The sequence below is a fragment of the Rhipicephalus sanguineus genome, chromosome 4 (assembly GCF_013339695.2).
Source record: "Rhipicephalus sanguineus isolate Rsan-2018 chromosome 4, BIME_Rsan_1.4, whole genome shotgun sequence".
Classification (NCBI taxonomy): Eukaryota; Metazoa; Arthropoda; class Arachnida; order Ixodida; family Ixodidae; genus Rhipicephalus; species Rhipicephalus sanguineus.
Genome location: NC_051179.1, coordinates 176,964,670 through 176,982,624, shown reverse-complemented (window position 1 = coordinate 176,982,624; position 17,955 = coordinate 176,964,670). Strand labels below are relative to the sequence as shown.

General features: G+C 48.6%; 1 protein-coding gene across 1 annotated transcript in view; it reads left to right on the top strand.

Moving 5' to 3' along the window:
* The window catches only part of LOC119391875 (uncharacterized), a 120,102-nt gene extending 110,350 nt beyond the window's left edge, over positions 1 to 9,752 (top strand). Inside the window, exon 8 of the mRNA XM_049414978.1 lies at positions 9,516 to 9,752. Coding sequence (XP_049270935.1) covers positions 9,516 to 9,656 — 141 coding nt within the window. The 3' untranslated portion in view covers positions 9,657 to 9,752. The remainder of the gene's footprint in view (positions 1 to 9,515) is intronic.
* The last annotated feature ends 8,203 nt before the right edge of the window (positions 9,753 to 17,955 follow it).

Here is a 17,955-nt window from a genome sequence, read left to right as displayed (position 1 = left end):
TGCGCGCGCTCCGCCCTCCGCTCCGTGGCTGCGCGCGCCCCGCGCATTGCCTGTGGTGATGAAGGCCGGCGGCGAGACGCCGAACGAAAGCGTGCGAAGCGAGCCGAGCACCCCGAAGCCGATCTGGCGCGGGGACGCGCGATGCGTGAGCGAGCGCGGGCCCTCGAATTCGATCGGCCGGACGCGAACTTCAAGCGAGACTTCCTGGACCGCAGCTTCGGATATAGCTGCGCGGTGTGCGATCGACTGTGGTTCGACAACAACCCCATCTCGGGCGTGCGCAACGCCGCCAACAAGTTGAACGCGTTGCGGGTTTTTTGGAACGAGTTAGGAAGACAGATCATCATCATCAGTAAAAGTGCTTTGCACTTAAAAACGGCCAGACCTCCGTGGGTCGGCTGGCGCGTGCTCTCTCGCTGCCGTCTCCTTCGCTCGGCTCTGCAGTTTAGTCGCGCGCCCCCTCATAGCATCACCCCGTGCTTCGCACTTCCTCATACTCCCCTTCGGGGAAATGCGGGTTTTTTTCTTATTTCGTTTTTTTCTTATTTCGAGCGATAGTGGTTACGGACAGCGGCGGCGGCGGCGGCGGACAACTACGGCGCAAAAACGGCCGCTGAAATGATGTCATAACAGCTTTCGCTGTAAAAAGGCCGACCCAAGTGAAGCTGGGCGGAAAAGATTTGAAATAATACCCTACGCAGCAACGTTTCTAGAACTACTGCAGTTTGAAAACTCGGGTCTGTTGCGCGGCTCCGCCGCAAGTGGAGGCGACGAGTGGCGCTGTAGTCGCGTCAGGTTTCAGCGAGGTGCGGCGGTGCGGCCGCTGCTAGGGCTGCTACCGTATCGGCGGGCCGGATAAGATGCGTCACTGCATTGTATTGACGAACAGAGATTCCGAATTGTGTAATGCTCAGCTAAAGAGATTAAACGTGTTACGCGTCCACAATGCGGACATGTTTTGTGCCAGGCTGCAAAGCGGGACAAACGGATGACCGCGGCACCCTTGCTCCTTGCTCGGCCAGTTCTTCATACTAACTTGAGGAAACCCGCGAAAAAAGACGCAAACTTTAAGCTAGAGCAAATATGATGTTTTATCCTTTTTTTTCCTTTTCTGAGAGCACAGTGCATTTGTGGGTTGTTTTGGTTTTTTTAGGCCAGTGTTATTTTCAACTATATGTCAGTTGCTAGTCCATCGTTGTGGTATGTCTTCCTTCCTTCGTGTGTTTTTTTTTCGCTGGTTTTCACAAGTCTCATTAGCCAGGATCGAAATGGCTCGTTTTTCCTGAAAATCTTCAGAGGTTGGTGTGCAATAGTTGTAAATACTGAAGTAAACGGAAACATTCCAATTAAACACGTGATTTATGCGCATTCTTTACATGCACTATTGCGCTCTATAAATCTACCACTTATCGCTTTCATAATTGAATTTTTATGATAGTTTTCAGCTAATTCCGAAGCACCGAGTTCAGGAAGGCTGATTTACTGACAGCAGAGACTTGGCCAGAAGTACAATTCGCGGTGGGAGGGGAGGTGGATAGAAATACCGAACCCGACCCCTGGCTACCCCACTGATTTGCAGTCAAGGTACATGTTAGTAATAAATGCGGGAAATGTTTATTCATCGGTTTATGGGGTTTAACGTCCCAAACCTTCTCAGAGTATATGAGAGGCCGTAGTGGAGGGCTCCTCATATTTCGCCTCTGTCGAAATGCGAAGGCCGCGACCAGGATCCAACCTCCACCTTTCGAGTCAGCAGCCGAACAGCTTTAACTACCAGTAGAATAGCCAGAAATTTTTTTCTGGAGGAGGGGGGGGGTTCTATCATGCTTTATGTATAATGTTCATGCGTGTGTTTGTATGTGTGCGCGTATATATACACATGAAAACTGAAACATTTCGGGGGTCTGAACCGCTGCCCCGTACCGCCTGCGCCAGTATTAACCACTGTTATAGCAGCAGCTTCATTGAAGAGTAAGGTGAAAAACTGTAGGTTATAAAGAAGAACGTGCTTCACGATGTAATTAAGTATACTATGACAAGGGAAAAAATTGTTGAAAGGGTGTCGTTTCAAAACAGTAAAAATACAATTATGCTGAAACATAACGGCGCACTTATGTTTAATGGTTTAAGGAGAATAAAATGGTTTAAAACGAAAAAAACAGTGGGTGACTAAAGTTTCAAAAGCATTTTTATGAAGGCCACAAGAGTGGGCGAGTTGGCTCGTCGTACTTGAACTGGTATAGCGCATTACGGGGAAGAAGGAACGGCCGAGAAGACCGACACAAGAGGACAGAGCGCTAACTAAATTATACGCAACATTCGGCACGTACGTGCTAATTAGGTCGTGTGAGCTGAGGGCAGAATCGTACATGTTAAGGTCATTTTCGATCTCAGCTAGTCACGGCCGGTCTCAACGTACGTATTTCATATCGAGCGTGACTGGCTCCTTTCCGCAACTTGCACGTGTGAGACAGTCATGACCGAAAGATTTGATCCTGATCAAATTTCATCGAGTGACAAATCAATAACTTTCTGTATCACGTGCTTGCGAGACTTAAATTTCCAAATACCTACGAGAACCTTTACAGAATCTTCTGGTTGCCAGGCAAAAAAGGTTGTGAAAGGTTTCAATATCGCACTTAGCCAACGAGCAATGCTGATGTCTGTAGCAATGAACATGACAAGAGCAGCGACAGCCGTTCTCACGGCACCTACTGTCATTCGCGTAACACAGAACACGTGCAGACCCGGTCTCAAATATTGTTGCTTACAATCGTGCTCTTTAACTTGATTACCTAAACGGAAGAATAAGTCGTTTTCGCAACTCTGTTGATAAGCAATTCAATATTTGCGCGGACAATCTCAGCTGTCCGCCGCCTTCACTCGCGCTTCGCCGTCTGCTACGTAGAGCTGAGGTAACTGATATTTATTCTCCAACCAAAGTTACGAAGACACGTAAACACCCGACGTTTCGGAACCAGCTCGGTTCCTTCCTCAGGGGGGACTGCGGCGGCTTGGCAGCGGCCTCTTTAAGGCACTCTCGCGGCGGTTAACGACCCCACGCATTACCGAAGAGTGTAGCCCATGCGCATACACCGGGGGGAGAGTTCCGAGTGAACTGTTGATATTTTGAGTGGTCCTCTGTATACTTTGGTTGGAGAATAAATATCAGTTATCTCAGTTTACTTACCCAACCAGACAGACTTCTGTCTAATGTTTACCTTCGCTACGTAGAGCTTGTTGCTCCAGTAGCGCCACCTGTACCGGAAGTCGGTTGCGCGCCGCTTTCAGAGTGCGACAGAGGCGGGGAGTTCGGCAACTGAGACAAATTCTATAAACGTTGCTACGTAGTACATTGGATTTCACATAACGTCAGGAAAGTTACGGCGACACAGCGTGTCAACGTCGTTTTTTCCGTTCCCTGCAAACTTTCGAGTCTTTGTTCGCCCCTTTCAGCGTGGTAGAACTAAGACCCCTGCTTGTTGGACGCTGCATGCAAACGCTTACGTTGCGTGTTCGACAAGTGTGATTTATGAAATTCAGCTGACACGCAAGAAAGTATAGATGGGCCAAACAGGTCGATGTGTCCATAACAGGCTCCGAGAGCACCATGATTCTTTGATCACTTCTGGTGGAGCAAATTTGCCTCGGCATTGTAGGGAATGCGGCTGCGTCCCGCTTTTTTCATTGTTAGAGTTCTCAGCAAGGAAAAGGTTGAGCGTGAAATCCGCGAAGCTTCTTACATTGAAAAGGACAATTTCATAAGCAAACCTTCAATCACACTTACGTATAAGGAAATAAGCTTCTTATCGCGCAGGCGCTAACCCCTTTCTTGTTACCAATGTTAGGAGTTTTGTTATGCATTGAGCGGCGCATGGCTGCCTGGCTTTTCTAGAAGATAAATTAAGCACAGTGTTAGTGCAGTCGTTGTGTGTACCACTTCTCCAGCCTTCGTTCCTTTGGCTTGTTACAGTCCTCAAGTACAACGATAACGATCACGATGCGCTTCAGCATGACCTCGAACATACTGATGAATTATGTAAATTCTCATTGATGCTTTGCTTCCTAATGCAAACTAATCACCTTCAACCTTAACCTTTACAACTCTCACTATCGTACATTGCTAGCAAAAGCATAGTAGTAAATACCACGCAGTCCATGCAAATAACTAGATATCTAGCTATCTTTCTTGGTCTTCCCATGTTACCTCCATTTGTGCTTAACAGTGTTATAGGCGCTCCTGAAAAAAAAAAAGTGACTGAAAAAGTTACGCTAACAAAAAAATCGCATTATCGCCATACGTTATCTACAAAAAAAAGACAACGCGTTATCGTTACCTTTACCCCCCCCCCCCCAAAAAAAAAAAAATGAGCGCACGTTACTTTTCCGCAGTCATAACTCAAATCAGTGTGTCTTCGCTGCAGTAACCCACACTAACAATGTTATGAAGCTTGTATTTATATTTCGCATAAAACTTCATGGTTTCATTGTTGCGCTCCAGGGGACGACCACCAACTAGCCCAATTCATCGTTCTGCTAAGCATAAATCTTCTTGCCGTAACAAAGATTTTACCTGAAATACTTAGCTGACGAGAATAGTTTGCACACATGTGCCGGACCTGAGCAATATTTCAGTTGCCCCCGCGTTCCAGGGATTTTTCCTCGCATCAAGCTTCCATTTTTTCCTCAACTTCATGAACTTCTGGCTTAGAACTTCAATGAAAGCCAGCAGATAATGAAGCCGAGAAAGTTATAGGGGACGTTATTTATACTGTTTTACGTGTGTTGTGGTAACTGTTATATAGGAGTGAATAAATAAAGTGGACGAAAAGACAACTTGCCGCCGGCAGGGACCGAACCTGCGACCTTCGGATGGCAGGTGCATTAACGCTGGGCCAAGCAAACAAACGAGCCCTCAAAATTTCCTACCTTCATTGGCTTATAACTTTGTGAAACATAGTGAAGCCATTTTTCTCAATGTAACATTAAACACAAAATGAGATTTCATCATAAATGCCCTCCGCAAAGAAAACATCACTCAGCTCTCAACAAGTTTACAGTAATTCTGCCGGTGTACTTCTACAAGACAGATGCTCAAATTTTGTAGCCATAAAGACATGCTTGAAAGGATTTCTTCCGAGCGAAAATAATGCACAGATAAATTTGTTTCCCCTCTATAATTGCCCAAAAAAGTGCGAGTGTTTCTGTGGACTTGGTGAAGTTGCTTAAAGTCAGCCTCGTTCGCTCAAAAATTCAGTAGCTATCGTCGCTCGGTTACAACCCAAAAGTAAGCTCCGCCCACAGCCATCGCTGCCGCACTCGGAGAAAATTTGCACAGGTGACCCATCCAATTGTAGTTGCTCACTTGCGTGACGTCAACCACCCCTTGCGCATTTCAGGTAGGCGGTTCTGCCGCACAGATATGATGTTCGTGTTGTTGGTTTTCGATCGAAACGCTTCAACTTCCTGGCAAACTTCAGCAAACATTCCGACGTCATGCTCTGCCAAATCTAATATTTTAAGTGGCAATGACGAGCTTTTATTTACTAATAGGCGTGCTATTGTCATTAACAAAAAAGAGGTACTTACGGTTAAAACGGAAACCACCTGGCACGGCTGTCTTGCCCAGAGGAATGGCAGGCAGTTCTGGAGTCGGAGGTTGCGCTTATTATTAGGCTGTGAGCGCCTCTAGAAACGTATAGCCGCAGTTGAAGAAGCAAATTTTATTTTGAAAACAAAGTTGATAAACAGAAGGATGGACTGCTGGGAATTCATCTTACAACAGTGGTACGCAAAAGAACGAAGGAACACGGACACGGAGCTAGAGTATTGCAGGGACAACGCGTAGAGCAACAGCTGCATTTGGAAGCTGTCATCCGACCGATTGCCTCGCTTTTTAGTGAACACGCCCGCGGCTGCGCTAAATAAGCGTTCGGCGGACGCATTAGATGGACTGGCGGGCCGGCAGTACTCCGCAGCTGTGACAATAGAACCTTCGGTGGAACTCCGGGAAAGTCGCGCGTATCGGACGGAAGAAGTTTTGTGTAAAATTCCCAGCATAATTGGAATAAAAAGTAACCAGCAACGTGACACCCCACGTTACCAAAAAATCCTATCGTAAGTACTTCACCCGTTACGATTCCGAAATGATAACGAGTACGTCACTAGGTAACCGTGAAAAGTAACGCGTTAATGGTAACTACGTTACATGTGGCGCGTTATCGCTAGCGCATCGAAGCTGTTAGGTTATTAGGGTGGAAGCCTTTGATACCTCATCAAACGCAAAAAGTGGCCGTCGGCGCCAACACGAGTGAAACAAAAAAAAAAATCAAGTGATGACGACACCGATCGCCGAAATTTGTGACGTCATCACATCACATCATCGCTTGGGCAAAGATGGGCCAATCCCGGAGGCAGTGCAAAAGCACGCTAGGTGCAGAAAGTTTTCGATGCCATCGATTCAGAAGAACAAGAAAATGAGTTTTGCCTTCCAGTCATCTGAGGCGTGTGTGTAAGGAACTTCATGTGCCCCGTAAACTGCATAGTTGCTCCTTCCAGTGCACGCGAAGTGGCCTATCTTGCTTTAATTTGTCCTCAACTTGAGTTTGCTTCCACGATTTCGTCACCGCGTCAACATCATCTCATTACATATTGAAGTCATTCAGAACAGAACCGACCGATTCCCAGCTGCCTGTCCAGCATTACCTGAAAACGAGCTTTCTTTTGAGCCACTAATTACTGGTCATGACGTCGCTCTTTTCGCATTATTTCATAAATTTGTTCGCACCATATGCTCTGTACGTGCACGTTATTCTCTAATACCCGCGTGTGCGCTGTTACGCCTTTTTTTGGCTTATGCACCTCCATGGAGCAACCTTCCGGACAAATATTGCGATAATATTAAAAAGACCGTTTTTTTTTTCTTTTCGTGCTGTTTGCGTGTGGTTATCGCAAATTGTAGAAAATCGTTTTTACTTATCCACAGTCACTGCAGTGCGGCTATGTCTTCTTGGCTCAAAGATTTATAGAAACATCGCTCGAAGGCTCAGCAGAAAGAACAGCGTTACTTGTTGCTCGGAGGAACGCTCGTAGAATAACAATGTTTAAGCATTCAGTAAAACGCCACGGCAGATGGAAATTCTTCACCGCAGTACAGCGGCGTGCGTGACGGGAAACACGTTTCTATTGTGCGTCTCGGTCATTGTTTTGCCTTGGCACGAGGTAACGGTACTGAGCACCAAGATATTTTCCTTAAAGGAAATCTAAAGAAAAAAAGATCCAAAGGTCACAGCCAGACGCTTAACCGTTAGGAGTAAGCCTTCCTAGTCCTTTCGGCCCTGGCGGTGTCCATTTCCCCTAGCACCTCGGAAATGAAACGGTTCATTCTTGGGGAAATAATTCTTCAATGATCTCCACTGCAATTGACATCAGGTTGTGGCATATTTGCGGAGCTGGGAGCCACAAAGAAGCAGCTGGACCGAAGTCATGGCTGACGCCGAGGCGGGTAAACCCCCGCACCCCGTTATTTTAACGCGATGGCGTTAAAGAGCTCGTATCGCAGAAATTCCGCCGTCGGCGCCGCCGTCGGCGCCGGCGTCGGCGCCGTTGGTTGTGAGCGAAAAATCATCATCTTGTCCGTGACCGAAAAATCAAAAAAGCTGCAAATAAAATAATAAAAATATTGGATCAGAGTGAAAATCGAACCCAGGCCGTCTGCGTGGCAAGCGGGTGTTCCACCACACAGCCATGCCTCTGCTTGGAGCTGCACTGAAAGAAGCTTTCATGCTTCCCAAAAATACGCGTCCTGTATACAGGTGTCACAGTACGAGATGTAATATCGCAGTAATATTGCGTGGTACAAGCGTACATTGCCATCGGGTGTCACACCATGTCAATATCATAACGACTTGGTGGTTTAAAGACAGCCACCCATTACAAAAGGCACACACATTACTGCGCGTATTCCCTTAAGACCACGTAGTGGGTGCATGGCAACTTCGAAAATTTTTCTCGCGCATAATTGCTCCTGGTTTAAAGCATGCTACCCATTACATAAGGCACACACCTTAGTGCGCGCATTCTGTTAAACACTTGTAGTGTTCGAAGTACGCATTAGGGGCAGGACATCGCTATCGCGTTCAACTCCTAAGGCGAAGCTTAAGCGTCCCCCATTTTTTCACAATTTGGCATGTGTATATAGATACACGCGCCTATACGAACACACGCACGAGCATACAGGTTGTTTGGCAAACTAGCTCGCTTGTTTGCCACATCTGATGTGTCACGAAGAGCAGGCCCTGCATTTAGTATGCTTTAATGCGAAAGAAATTGTCTGTTAAAGTAGCAGCAAGCTCGTGTTACGCTTTATTGTTTTGCCTCATGCGGGTAATATTTCAGCTCCAGAGGATTTCGTGCTTCCCTGACGTCGACAGTACAGCACGGAGTCTTCATGACCTCTCCTTGCCACGTCGCTGCGCTGGCTATCTCATAATTACACAATTAATTGCACTGTAGAGCTAACCGTAGGGCGAACCATGAAGAACACTGCGCAGCTTATTATCGGCAAAGTATATCGGTTGTTCTACTAAGAAATCCTAGCTTTCCCGTTCGTATAAATATCCTGAGTAGTTGCAGGGCAATTTCCTGACGTGTAATATACAAGGTTGCAACAAGTTATCTCAGGCACATCAGTGATGAGTTTAGAAAATACAACGAACTCTAGTTAACGATTGCCGTGCTGTTAAACAGTGAAATTTATGCACCTTGTTTCAGAAAATACTTTCCAATGTTATGAAACGTGGGTCTTTTGTTAAGCTAGATTTCTTCAAAATTAATGAGTCATTTACACGGGAAGCCAAACACTGTTAAATATTATGTGAGCTACATAATTAACTTTTGATGTCAGTTACTTAGGGTACATGCTGCAATGACAGTCGACGAGCTCACAAGGCACATGCACGTTGAACGAAATTTCAGGGTGAGAGCAGTTTTGACATTTCCCTTCCCAAAATGTGCGGCGAAATGCATAGGCGTACAAAGCCGCATTTCGTTGCCGAGCTAGAACAAAAGAGCGTTTTTACCGCTGGTTCGACAGCGCACAAGTGCATACCACCCTTTCATTTTATTCTGAGCAGATATGCCTTACAAGACCAATCACTATAACTCCCTATTTGCAATATTTAGCGTAAAGCCTTTAAAAACTATGTAGTGAATATTAGTTAATATAAGCTAATTAAGGTGATAATAGTACTTCTGAACATCCACCACATCCGTCCCCTAACAGGTGACAGCTAGCTTTACCTCCGATTCTATGAGGCGCAAATAAAGCAGCTTTATTCATGCTTGATAAATTTATGTCGAATTAACGCTCCTTGATGTTGTGCACGAGGAACAGCCAGGCGGACGTCACTGACCCTTGCGACTCGAAAGCTTTTTGCTGAAACGATCGCTCAGCCGTTTACGTACGGAAAGAGTGCTGCAACAAGCGATCGCGGCGCTCCTGTCGACGTGCGCAGGTGGCGGCCTGGGTGGACGAGACCGGTCGCCAGGTGTCGGATGCCATGCAGACAGCGTTCGCGGCCTTCGAGAACCAGGTGCGGGTGATCACCAAGAACGTCGAGCTCTTCAGCGCTCAGATCAGGAAGATACTGGAGTGAAACAGGCGGCAGAGCCCTCTTCCATAACGACGCACAGGACGGCGTTCTCTTTTTTTTTCTTTTGTGAAAATAAACTTAGTGCCGCGTGCGAGACAACTTTAGCCTGAATCACTATGCGAACTTCTGTACCAAGGTGACTGCAGCGAGGTTAATCCTGGGGGACGAGTCAACACTAACAGTGATTGACTCTCTATAAATTTGGCAAACAACAGCCCAAAATTGAGACAAGACACAAGACGAAGAAGGCACGACAACAGCGCTGTTGTCGTGCCTTCTTCGTCTTGTGTCCTGTCTCAATTTTGCGCTGTTTTTTGCCAAGTTTTTGACAAGACACAAGACGGCACGACAACAGCGCTGTTGTCGTGCCTTCTTCGTCTTGTGTCCTGTCTCAGTTTTGCACTGTTTTAAATGCGAAGCATTTCTTAGCGAACCTCTGGCACTTTGAGCGTTTCTATCTACGTATCTATCTATCTAGCCGCCTACGTCTGGGTGCTCTCATGATCGCCTCCTTAACTTGGTGAAGACCAAAATTTGCATGGGAGGGTAAGAGGATTTGACGAATACGATTGCCGGGTCACGACATGAATAGCTTTAAAATCCTGTCGGGTACGTCGTCAAATCCTTTCCACTAGACACGTGTGGCACATACCCGTTTACCACGGGCCGCGGTGTACAGTTATGCGCCATAGGTGATACACAGTTTATATCTACCCAGGAAACGCGAGAACGGACATTGGTAACTTAAATGCTAGAGCGTTAAGGAAAACCAACAATGGCACCGTTGACTCAACGAATGGAATGAATGAAAATTACGATCCCTGCAGGAATCGAACCCAAGCATTCTGCGTGGCAATCAGGTATTCTACCACTGAGCCATGCCAGGTCTATAAACTGGTTTGGAAAAACAGCCTACGCAGACGCAATATCGGTGCAACGTCAATTGTGGTTGTGGTGCTTGCTATCTAATTATACAAGAAAGCAATAAACACTACATGATACTCCTACGATGTGTACTCCTACGATACAGGCATCATATCAGATTAACGTCTGTAGTTCCAGTGTTGGCTCCGCTTTTATAGCAGTCTAATAAACATTACGTTTGTATTCATTTGATTAAGCAAGCTATATTGAAGCATTTCTCGACCCCGGAGGAATACATTAACGAAAGTTACATATGATATCTACATCACCGCACCGTAAATTGCACTTAGTCCGCAAGAACGACGCAGTGTCCACTTCATTTCTTACGAGGCTGGGCGATGGCCTCATGCTGACCGAGCATGATGCCAGATTGGTTGACAGCCGCTTTGTAGACTATGCTACGTAGGCCACATACGCCCAGGTAGTCTACGAATACGACAAACACCATCCACTGATGTTGGTCCACGTAGCACTATCCAGGCCTACCAGCCTCGACGGTCTATACCTCACCAACGTGAAGGGTGGCTTCAGGTTCCTACTTGTCGCCGGCTCTGTCGACAGCCGATTTGTCGACGAAATGACCGAGCATGATGATGTAGATGCGGTCACTGACCAAGTCTAGGTGAAAAACACAGAGACGTTTCGGGACCCATACGGGTTCCTTGTTCACACTAAGCGGGCAAGAGCCGTGTGTCGCTTTTTTATGCTAAAATGTGACGTAATGAACGGGTGTAGGTGTAGGAACCGAGGCATCCTAGAATTCCACCAGCTCTACTATACCACATACTTCACTACACATGAACCCCTCGTCACCACGATCACGACCGGATCCTATAACAAGTCATGACCAGCTGCTGGTGCTCACTGATCACGGTGATGATGCCCTTGTTCAAGAACTGTCAAGAACTGCTTCCACACATGCACACGAGTTCGTGAAACGTGCGTGCGTTCTCGGGACACATATGCGGCTCTTCAACATATATATGTGTGCGTATAATATTTAAACATATCTTTAGCGTCATTTTGTAACGTGTCGCTCAGTAAAAAAAGTTACGCCACAGTCACCTACCCGCCGTATGCTTCGGATAACATCGACTCCCACGGTACGTGGGATCTGCCGAATTTTTTTGCCATGTTTTTGACAAGACACAAGACGAAGACGGCACGACAACAGCGCTGTTGTCGTGCCTTCTTCGTCTTGTGTCCTGTCTCAATTTTGCGCTGTTTTTTGCCAAGTTTAACCATGAACCAACTAGCCAAAGCCTCGACAAGTAGCGCGATATCATGGCAAAAGCAGCAGATGGCCCATCAAACGCGAACATTAACCATCGGCTGCGTTAACACGAGCGATGCAAAAGATCGTCACGTGATGACATCACAGATAGCCAAAATTTGTGACACCATCATGAGGTCACTTTGACATCACGACGTCACATGATTACGCCGTCACACGACATCGTCGCTTGGTGAAAGGTGGGCCGACCACGGAGGCAGTGCGAAACCAGGTGAGGTGCAGAAGGCTTGTACTAATGCCTCCGATAACGGAGGCAGTGCGAAACCACGTTAGGTGCAGGAAGCTTTCGGAGGGACACGGTAGAGGATCAATACATCGAGTGAGAAGAAAAAAGAGATTGCTTTCGCCTTGGATACGTCTTAGGCGAATGCACAAGGGACCTTTCTTTAGCCGTGAAAAAGCACATACACAGAGCAAAGAAACAATGACGGGACGGGCGGCACTTCCAACTTAGACTGAGCGCCGAATTAGAATGAGACTTTGGGTCTTGTGGCAACTCCTACATCGGGCAGACCTGGCGCTGTAATAATGAACGATCCAGGGAGCATGAAATAAATTTAATGAACGACGGCTTGGCACATTAGCCTATGCATTGCAAAACATGCAAGTGTCAACCAAATTTTAAAGAGATCAAGATTATAGGCAGAAGCAGGTATCATATTGCGCGTGAGTTGATAAAAGCCTATTACATAAAAAAGAAAGGAGAAAGGTGTATCAGTGATACGTCGGTGACGTACGGATCAGAAAAGAAATTGTTCGATAGCTTGATAGCATAAGGTTGTGGTGAGATTGCGCATGTAGGTATGTTGTATATATATTTCTGGGTTTGCCCGTCCTGCCGTGTGTTTCTTTGCTCTGTGTATGTGCTTTTTCGCGGCTAAAAAATGTCATTAAGCAAGTAGCAACCAGGCCAATAAACAGTCTTGTTACAGCATAAGAGACCGTGTGAGTTTCTTCATCCGAGGCCCAGGAGACTGCGTTGAAAGAGTCGCGGTAATGCAGGCCAATTCGACGTTATTTTGATGTTTTTATTCTCGGGTTTAGCATGCCAAAGGTCGGCCGTTGTGGGTAATTCCGGACTGACGTTGAGCCATGAACGGTGAACCTGACGTGCACGAGTGCTGTCTCTTCCCGCTCCCATCGGAACTCGGCTGCTGCAGGCGTTATCGAATCCAGGACCCGGAGTTCAGCAGCACAATGTCAGAACACATTCTCTGCATCTGTGTCAGAAAAAAAATCACGGCAGCTTCGCACTAGTGGTGCCGAGCCTGAAGGAAGCTGGGTGGCCTTCCTTGATTCTCTTTATTTCTCTCTTCCTTTTTTTCTTTTTCTTGTATCTCTTTTTTGTTTCTGTCCCTTCCTATTTCTTTCTCAATCTATCTGTTTCTTTCTCTCTCTCTCTCTCTCTGTTTATCGCTTCCTCTTTCTTTCTTTCTTTCTCTTTCTTTAGTTCTCTCTCTGTCTTGGTTTTTCTGTCTTTCTATCTTTTAAAATTTTGAGTCCCTTTCTTTCGCTCTAATTTTCTCTTCCTCTTTCTTTCTAACGCTTTCTGTCTCTCTTTCTCTTTTTCACGTGCTCGTTTTCGTTTGACACGCGCACTTGCTGTACACGGTAGTGGTGCTTGCCCTATTCCTGTGGCGCATGCCCACCGGAGGAGTTTTTCCCGACGGACCACAACTTGTGAAACAGCTTCGTCGTAAAGAGAATGAAGAGAGAGCGTGCCGGTTCATGATTATGATTTTTTTTTTTTACGACGGAGCACAAGTTTCCGACACCTTAAACAGCCTCCCCGTTAAAGCAACTATGCGGCCGTCTTCAAGATTTTGGCGTTATAAACAGCCAACAGGCCAAATTGCTTACTGATGCAGCTTGACGCAGTTCGCTGATTAACTTGTACCCAAGTGTACGTGCTTCCGTGCGTGCGTGCTCGAATAGTCGAGGAGCTAGACGAAGAAGTGGAAGGTCGGTATTCAGGTGTCGAGAAGTGAACAGAATATCACCACAGCGTTCAAAGAGAAAATAGTGAGAAACTTGTAGGTAAGTTTCTCACTGAGGTTTAGAGCACCAAGGCTACTCGGGCTATGAGACATGGATGGTTCCGGATAATTCTGAATGCCTAACCCACAATGAAGTCGCACAGTACGCGGGCCTGCTGAATTCGGGCTTCCTCGACTCCAGCCGGGACTGAATCCGCGAGCTCCGTAACCTCTGGGGCCACGGCCACCCCAGCGGCTTAGAGGACAGCAGAATAAATTGAAGACTATGCTGATAAAGAGAGGCAAATAGATGCCTAGTTATAGAATGTTTTAGTGACCTCATATAGTGAATGCATATGCACACCATAGCCTCCTGCATTGTCGCACTCACCGTGGACCCAAAAGCTTTGCAGTCAGGTGGCTGCTGTTCACGCGTTCTAATGATCAAGCGAATGAATTTTTCTTTCGCGTGTGGAGCTGACACGCACCTAGAACGCTGTTTGCAGCCTCCGTCATGGTCCTGTACTCACATCCGGGGCTGCGCGCACCAAATATTATAAAGCTATAGTGTTGATCACACGAAGTATAAATGTATGAGATGAGTTTCTGTGGATGTTGTTGCGGACGATTGCGGCCGCGCGGCAACAAGCAGGAGGACAAAGAGAAGAAAGAAGACGTAGACACGAGCAGTGGAATAAAGAGAAGGAATGCTTGGTCTAGGGCTCGGGTATTAATTACGCGATATTCTTTCTGGTGCCGAAACCCGGGATCGAACCAGGGACCTTTAGATGGTGCCGAACCAGGGACCTTTCTGGTGCCGAAAACCCCCCGGTCATCGCCCTTCCAAGACTTCCAGCTTCCATGGCATCGTTGGAACGGCTCCGCAAGAACCGTGGCGTCGTCAGGGCCAGCGTCACACGAACAATTACGCTCCTGACCGACGAACTTCAGGCCACGGCTCCCGATGCCGCTCAAGTTGATTCGCACGTTACATACCTGACTCAGAAGAACGTCGAGCTCGGCAACCTCAACAAGCAAATCCTCGACGCCACCGACGATGACGCTTACGACGAAGAGCTCGAGGCCGCGGAAGACTACGACCGGAAGGTGTCCTATGCCGTGTCTCGAGCGCGCTTCTTCCTGCGCGCACACGCCAACACAGCGACGGCAAGGAGGACTTCAAGGCCCGAGGCTACGTTACCGAACCCCGACGTCGCTGGGGCCGGCAGCTCAGCGCATACCGAGGTCACTGACGCTGCACCTCGTGTAACACAGGGGACACCCGGCCCAGCAACCGCGCCGCGTCATCGCACAGTGGTCCTGCCGAAACTTCAGATACCTACATTTTCCGGCGCACTGCGCGACTGGCAGACCTTCTGGGACCACTTCAGTGCCACGATCCACCGTAATGAAGACCTTCTGCCGATTGAGAAATTTAAGTACCTCCTCTCGTATTTGAGTGGCGCCGCGAAGAGAGCCATCGAAGGCATTAGACTCACGGAGGACAATTATGCAATCGCCATCAGGACCTTGACGGAGCGATTTGGTCGACGCGACTTGCTCATCAACGAGCACATCGACCACCTGCTCGCCTTACCACCAGTCAAGTCTTCGGCAGATGTCGACAAACTTCGCCTACTCTACGACAAGGTACAATTTCGCGTCTCGGCACTGACCGGTTTGGGCGTCTCACCCGACCAGTACAGCGTGGTCCTCAACCGCGTCCTAATGAGGTGCCTGCCTGACGACCTCGCGATCCTCTACCGGCAGAAGTCCAAAGAAGCCGCGCAGGATACGTTCGGTATAGCGACCCCCGAAGAAAGAGCTCGTCAGGATGCAGAAATGCTAAGCTTCCTGAGCATACAAATTGAGGTTCGAGAGGAAGGCAGGCCAGGACGAACACCGTCTGCTTTCTCGCGGTTACTGCCCGAAGAAGATGTCGAACCTCCGTCAGCACCGATGGAACATTTGCCTACAGCGTCCGCACTTGCTGCCAAATCTGTTGCAGTTACGCAAGAGGTGTGCCCCTTATGCAGCAGTTGTCAGCACACCATCGCGGACTGCACCGTTCAACTCTCAGCTGAGGAAAAACGGGCTCGGTTGCGCACGGCTCGTTGCTGCTACCGTTGCGGCTTGCAAAACCACATGGCGCGTTTTTGCCGACGTGCGCGCAGCATCATCTGTAGTAAGTGCAACCGACGACATCTCACTATCCTCTGTGAATTGTTCACGCCGGCAGCCCCAACCCGTGCAAACGCAACGACAGCGAACCAAGACGAGCCTCGCATCGCCGGGCGAGGCACAAACACGCCGTCAGTGACATCGGCCCCAAGCGCCCTGAGTGGAATCAACGCCGTTCTTCTCCAAACAGGACGAGTCTGGATCGAGTGCGGGTCCCAAAAGCGTCTCGTGCGCATTCTTCTTGACAGCGGTAGCCAGCGCACATTCATCCGAGCGGATGTCTCAAAGGACCTCAGATGCCCGGTTATCGGAACCGAAGAACTTTCCTTGGTGACGTTCGGCCACTCGAAGCCCCGCGAAGTAATGCGCAGTCGACGGGTAGCTTTGACTTTACGAGGCCAACGTAGGGACATAGCGGTAACCGTGGAGGCCTTGGAGGTCCCCGAAGTGTGTGCAGTTACAAGCCCGCCACTCAGCACTGATATTTTGCAGCTTTTGTGCGACAAGAAGTATGATGCCGCAGACAACTTTCATCCCGACACATGGCACCCACAGGAACTAAGCGTATTACTTGGTTCCGACGTCTACTGGAAGGTCGCGACTGGAAAGGTTGATCATTTAACCAGCAACCTGACGGCCATGGAAACCAAGTTCGGCTGGACCGTTCAGGGCACCACGGAACGCGAAAGAAGTTCAGCATTTCCGCGGTGCGACCGCGGCGGCCCACCGTCACAACGCCGGCCTTTCTTCAGAGGCTGCGCCCTTCATACGGCAAGACCACCAAGATATCCTCGCGTTCTTCAAGGAGGAAGCGGTGGTGGTTTCGACGGAGCTCGGGGTCTTCGCAGAGGCTTCGGAGTCCGGCCGCCCTTCCACGGCAACGACACGTCTTCGCGGGACTACGACCGCACGCGGTACGGCGATTGCCGAGACGACGCCGTCGATGGACCTCATTCTCTGCCGGATCGTACTCAACAGGGCAGACCTCAGTGGAGACAGCGTGTCCGGTCGGTCACACCGCCGACGCAACCGGGAGCCTGGAAAGAGAACTGGAGGACCCGCACGTCTCAAGGCGCACGCGATTCTAACGACCGCAGAGGCTGCTGGGAGTTGCGAAGTTTCTACTCCAGGTCTGGCTCGAGCAACAGCGAGACCGATCGAGGAAGAACACACCCTTCGGGAGATTCGGGCAGGGAGACGATGATGGCGACGTCGTCCAGCAGGGCGCGTTCACGGAACGTCGCAGCAGAGAATTCGCACTGCGTCGCCGTCAGAATCGCTAGCGAGTCCCGGGAGCTAACGCGTGGCGCCAAGCGGCAACGCGAATCGCATCGCAAGCGAGATTGGAGTGTCCGCGCGAAGAAGACTGCCGCCCAAAGAGACCAGGGGACCCGCAGCCACTGGGAGCTCGTTCCCATCACGACCAGACGAATGAGGTTTCGGTTAAGACCAGCGTTCGCAAAGTCACGGATAGTGTGGAACCCGCTGCTGTCGTCACCTCGAAGGCTACAACTCTTGGAGCGCAAGCTAAAGGGCAAGAGATGGACGCTGCACGCAGGTCTAAATGCCCAAGACACACCATAAAGCGACCCGTTCAAAAGTTATCATTCTGGAGGCAAGTCAGTGAGATTCAACTGCCTCGTGATCGCCTTGGCCCCTTGGGAGTATGTTGCGGACGATTGCGGCCGCGCGGCAACAAGCAGGAGGACAAAGAGAAGAAAGAAGACGTAGACACGAGCAGTGGAATAAAGGAGAAAGAATGCTTGGTCTAGGGCTCGGGTATTAATTACGCGATAGATGTTGCGCGATATCGTTAATTGAAGCACTTCATGGGGGCCTAGCTGAAGCATTTATAGGTACCAGCGACGATTCCAGACAGAAGAAAAAGCGAGGAAAGAGCTGTTCTCTCAATCGTTCTTTTTCTGAT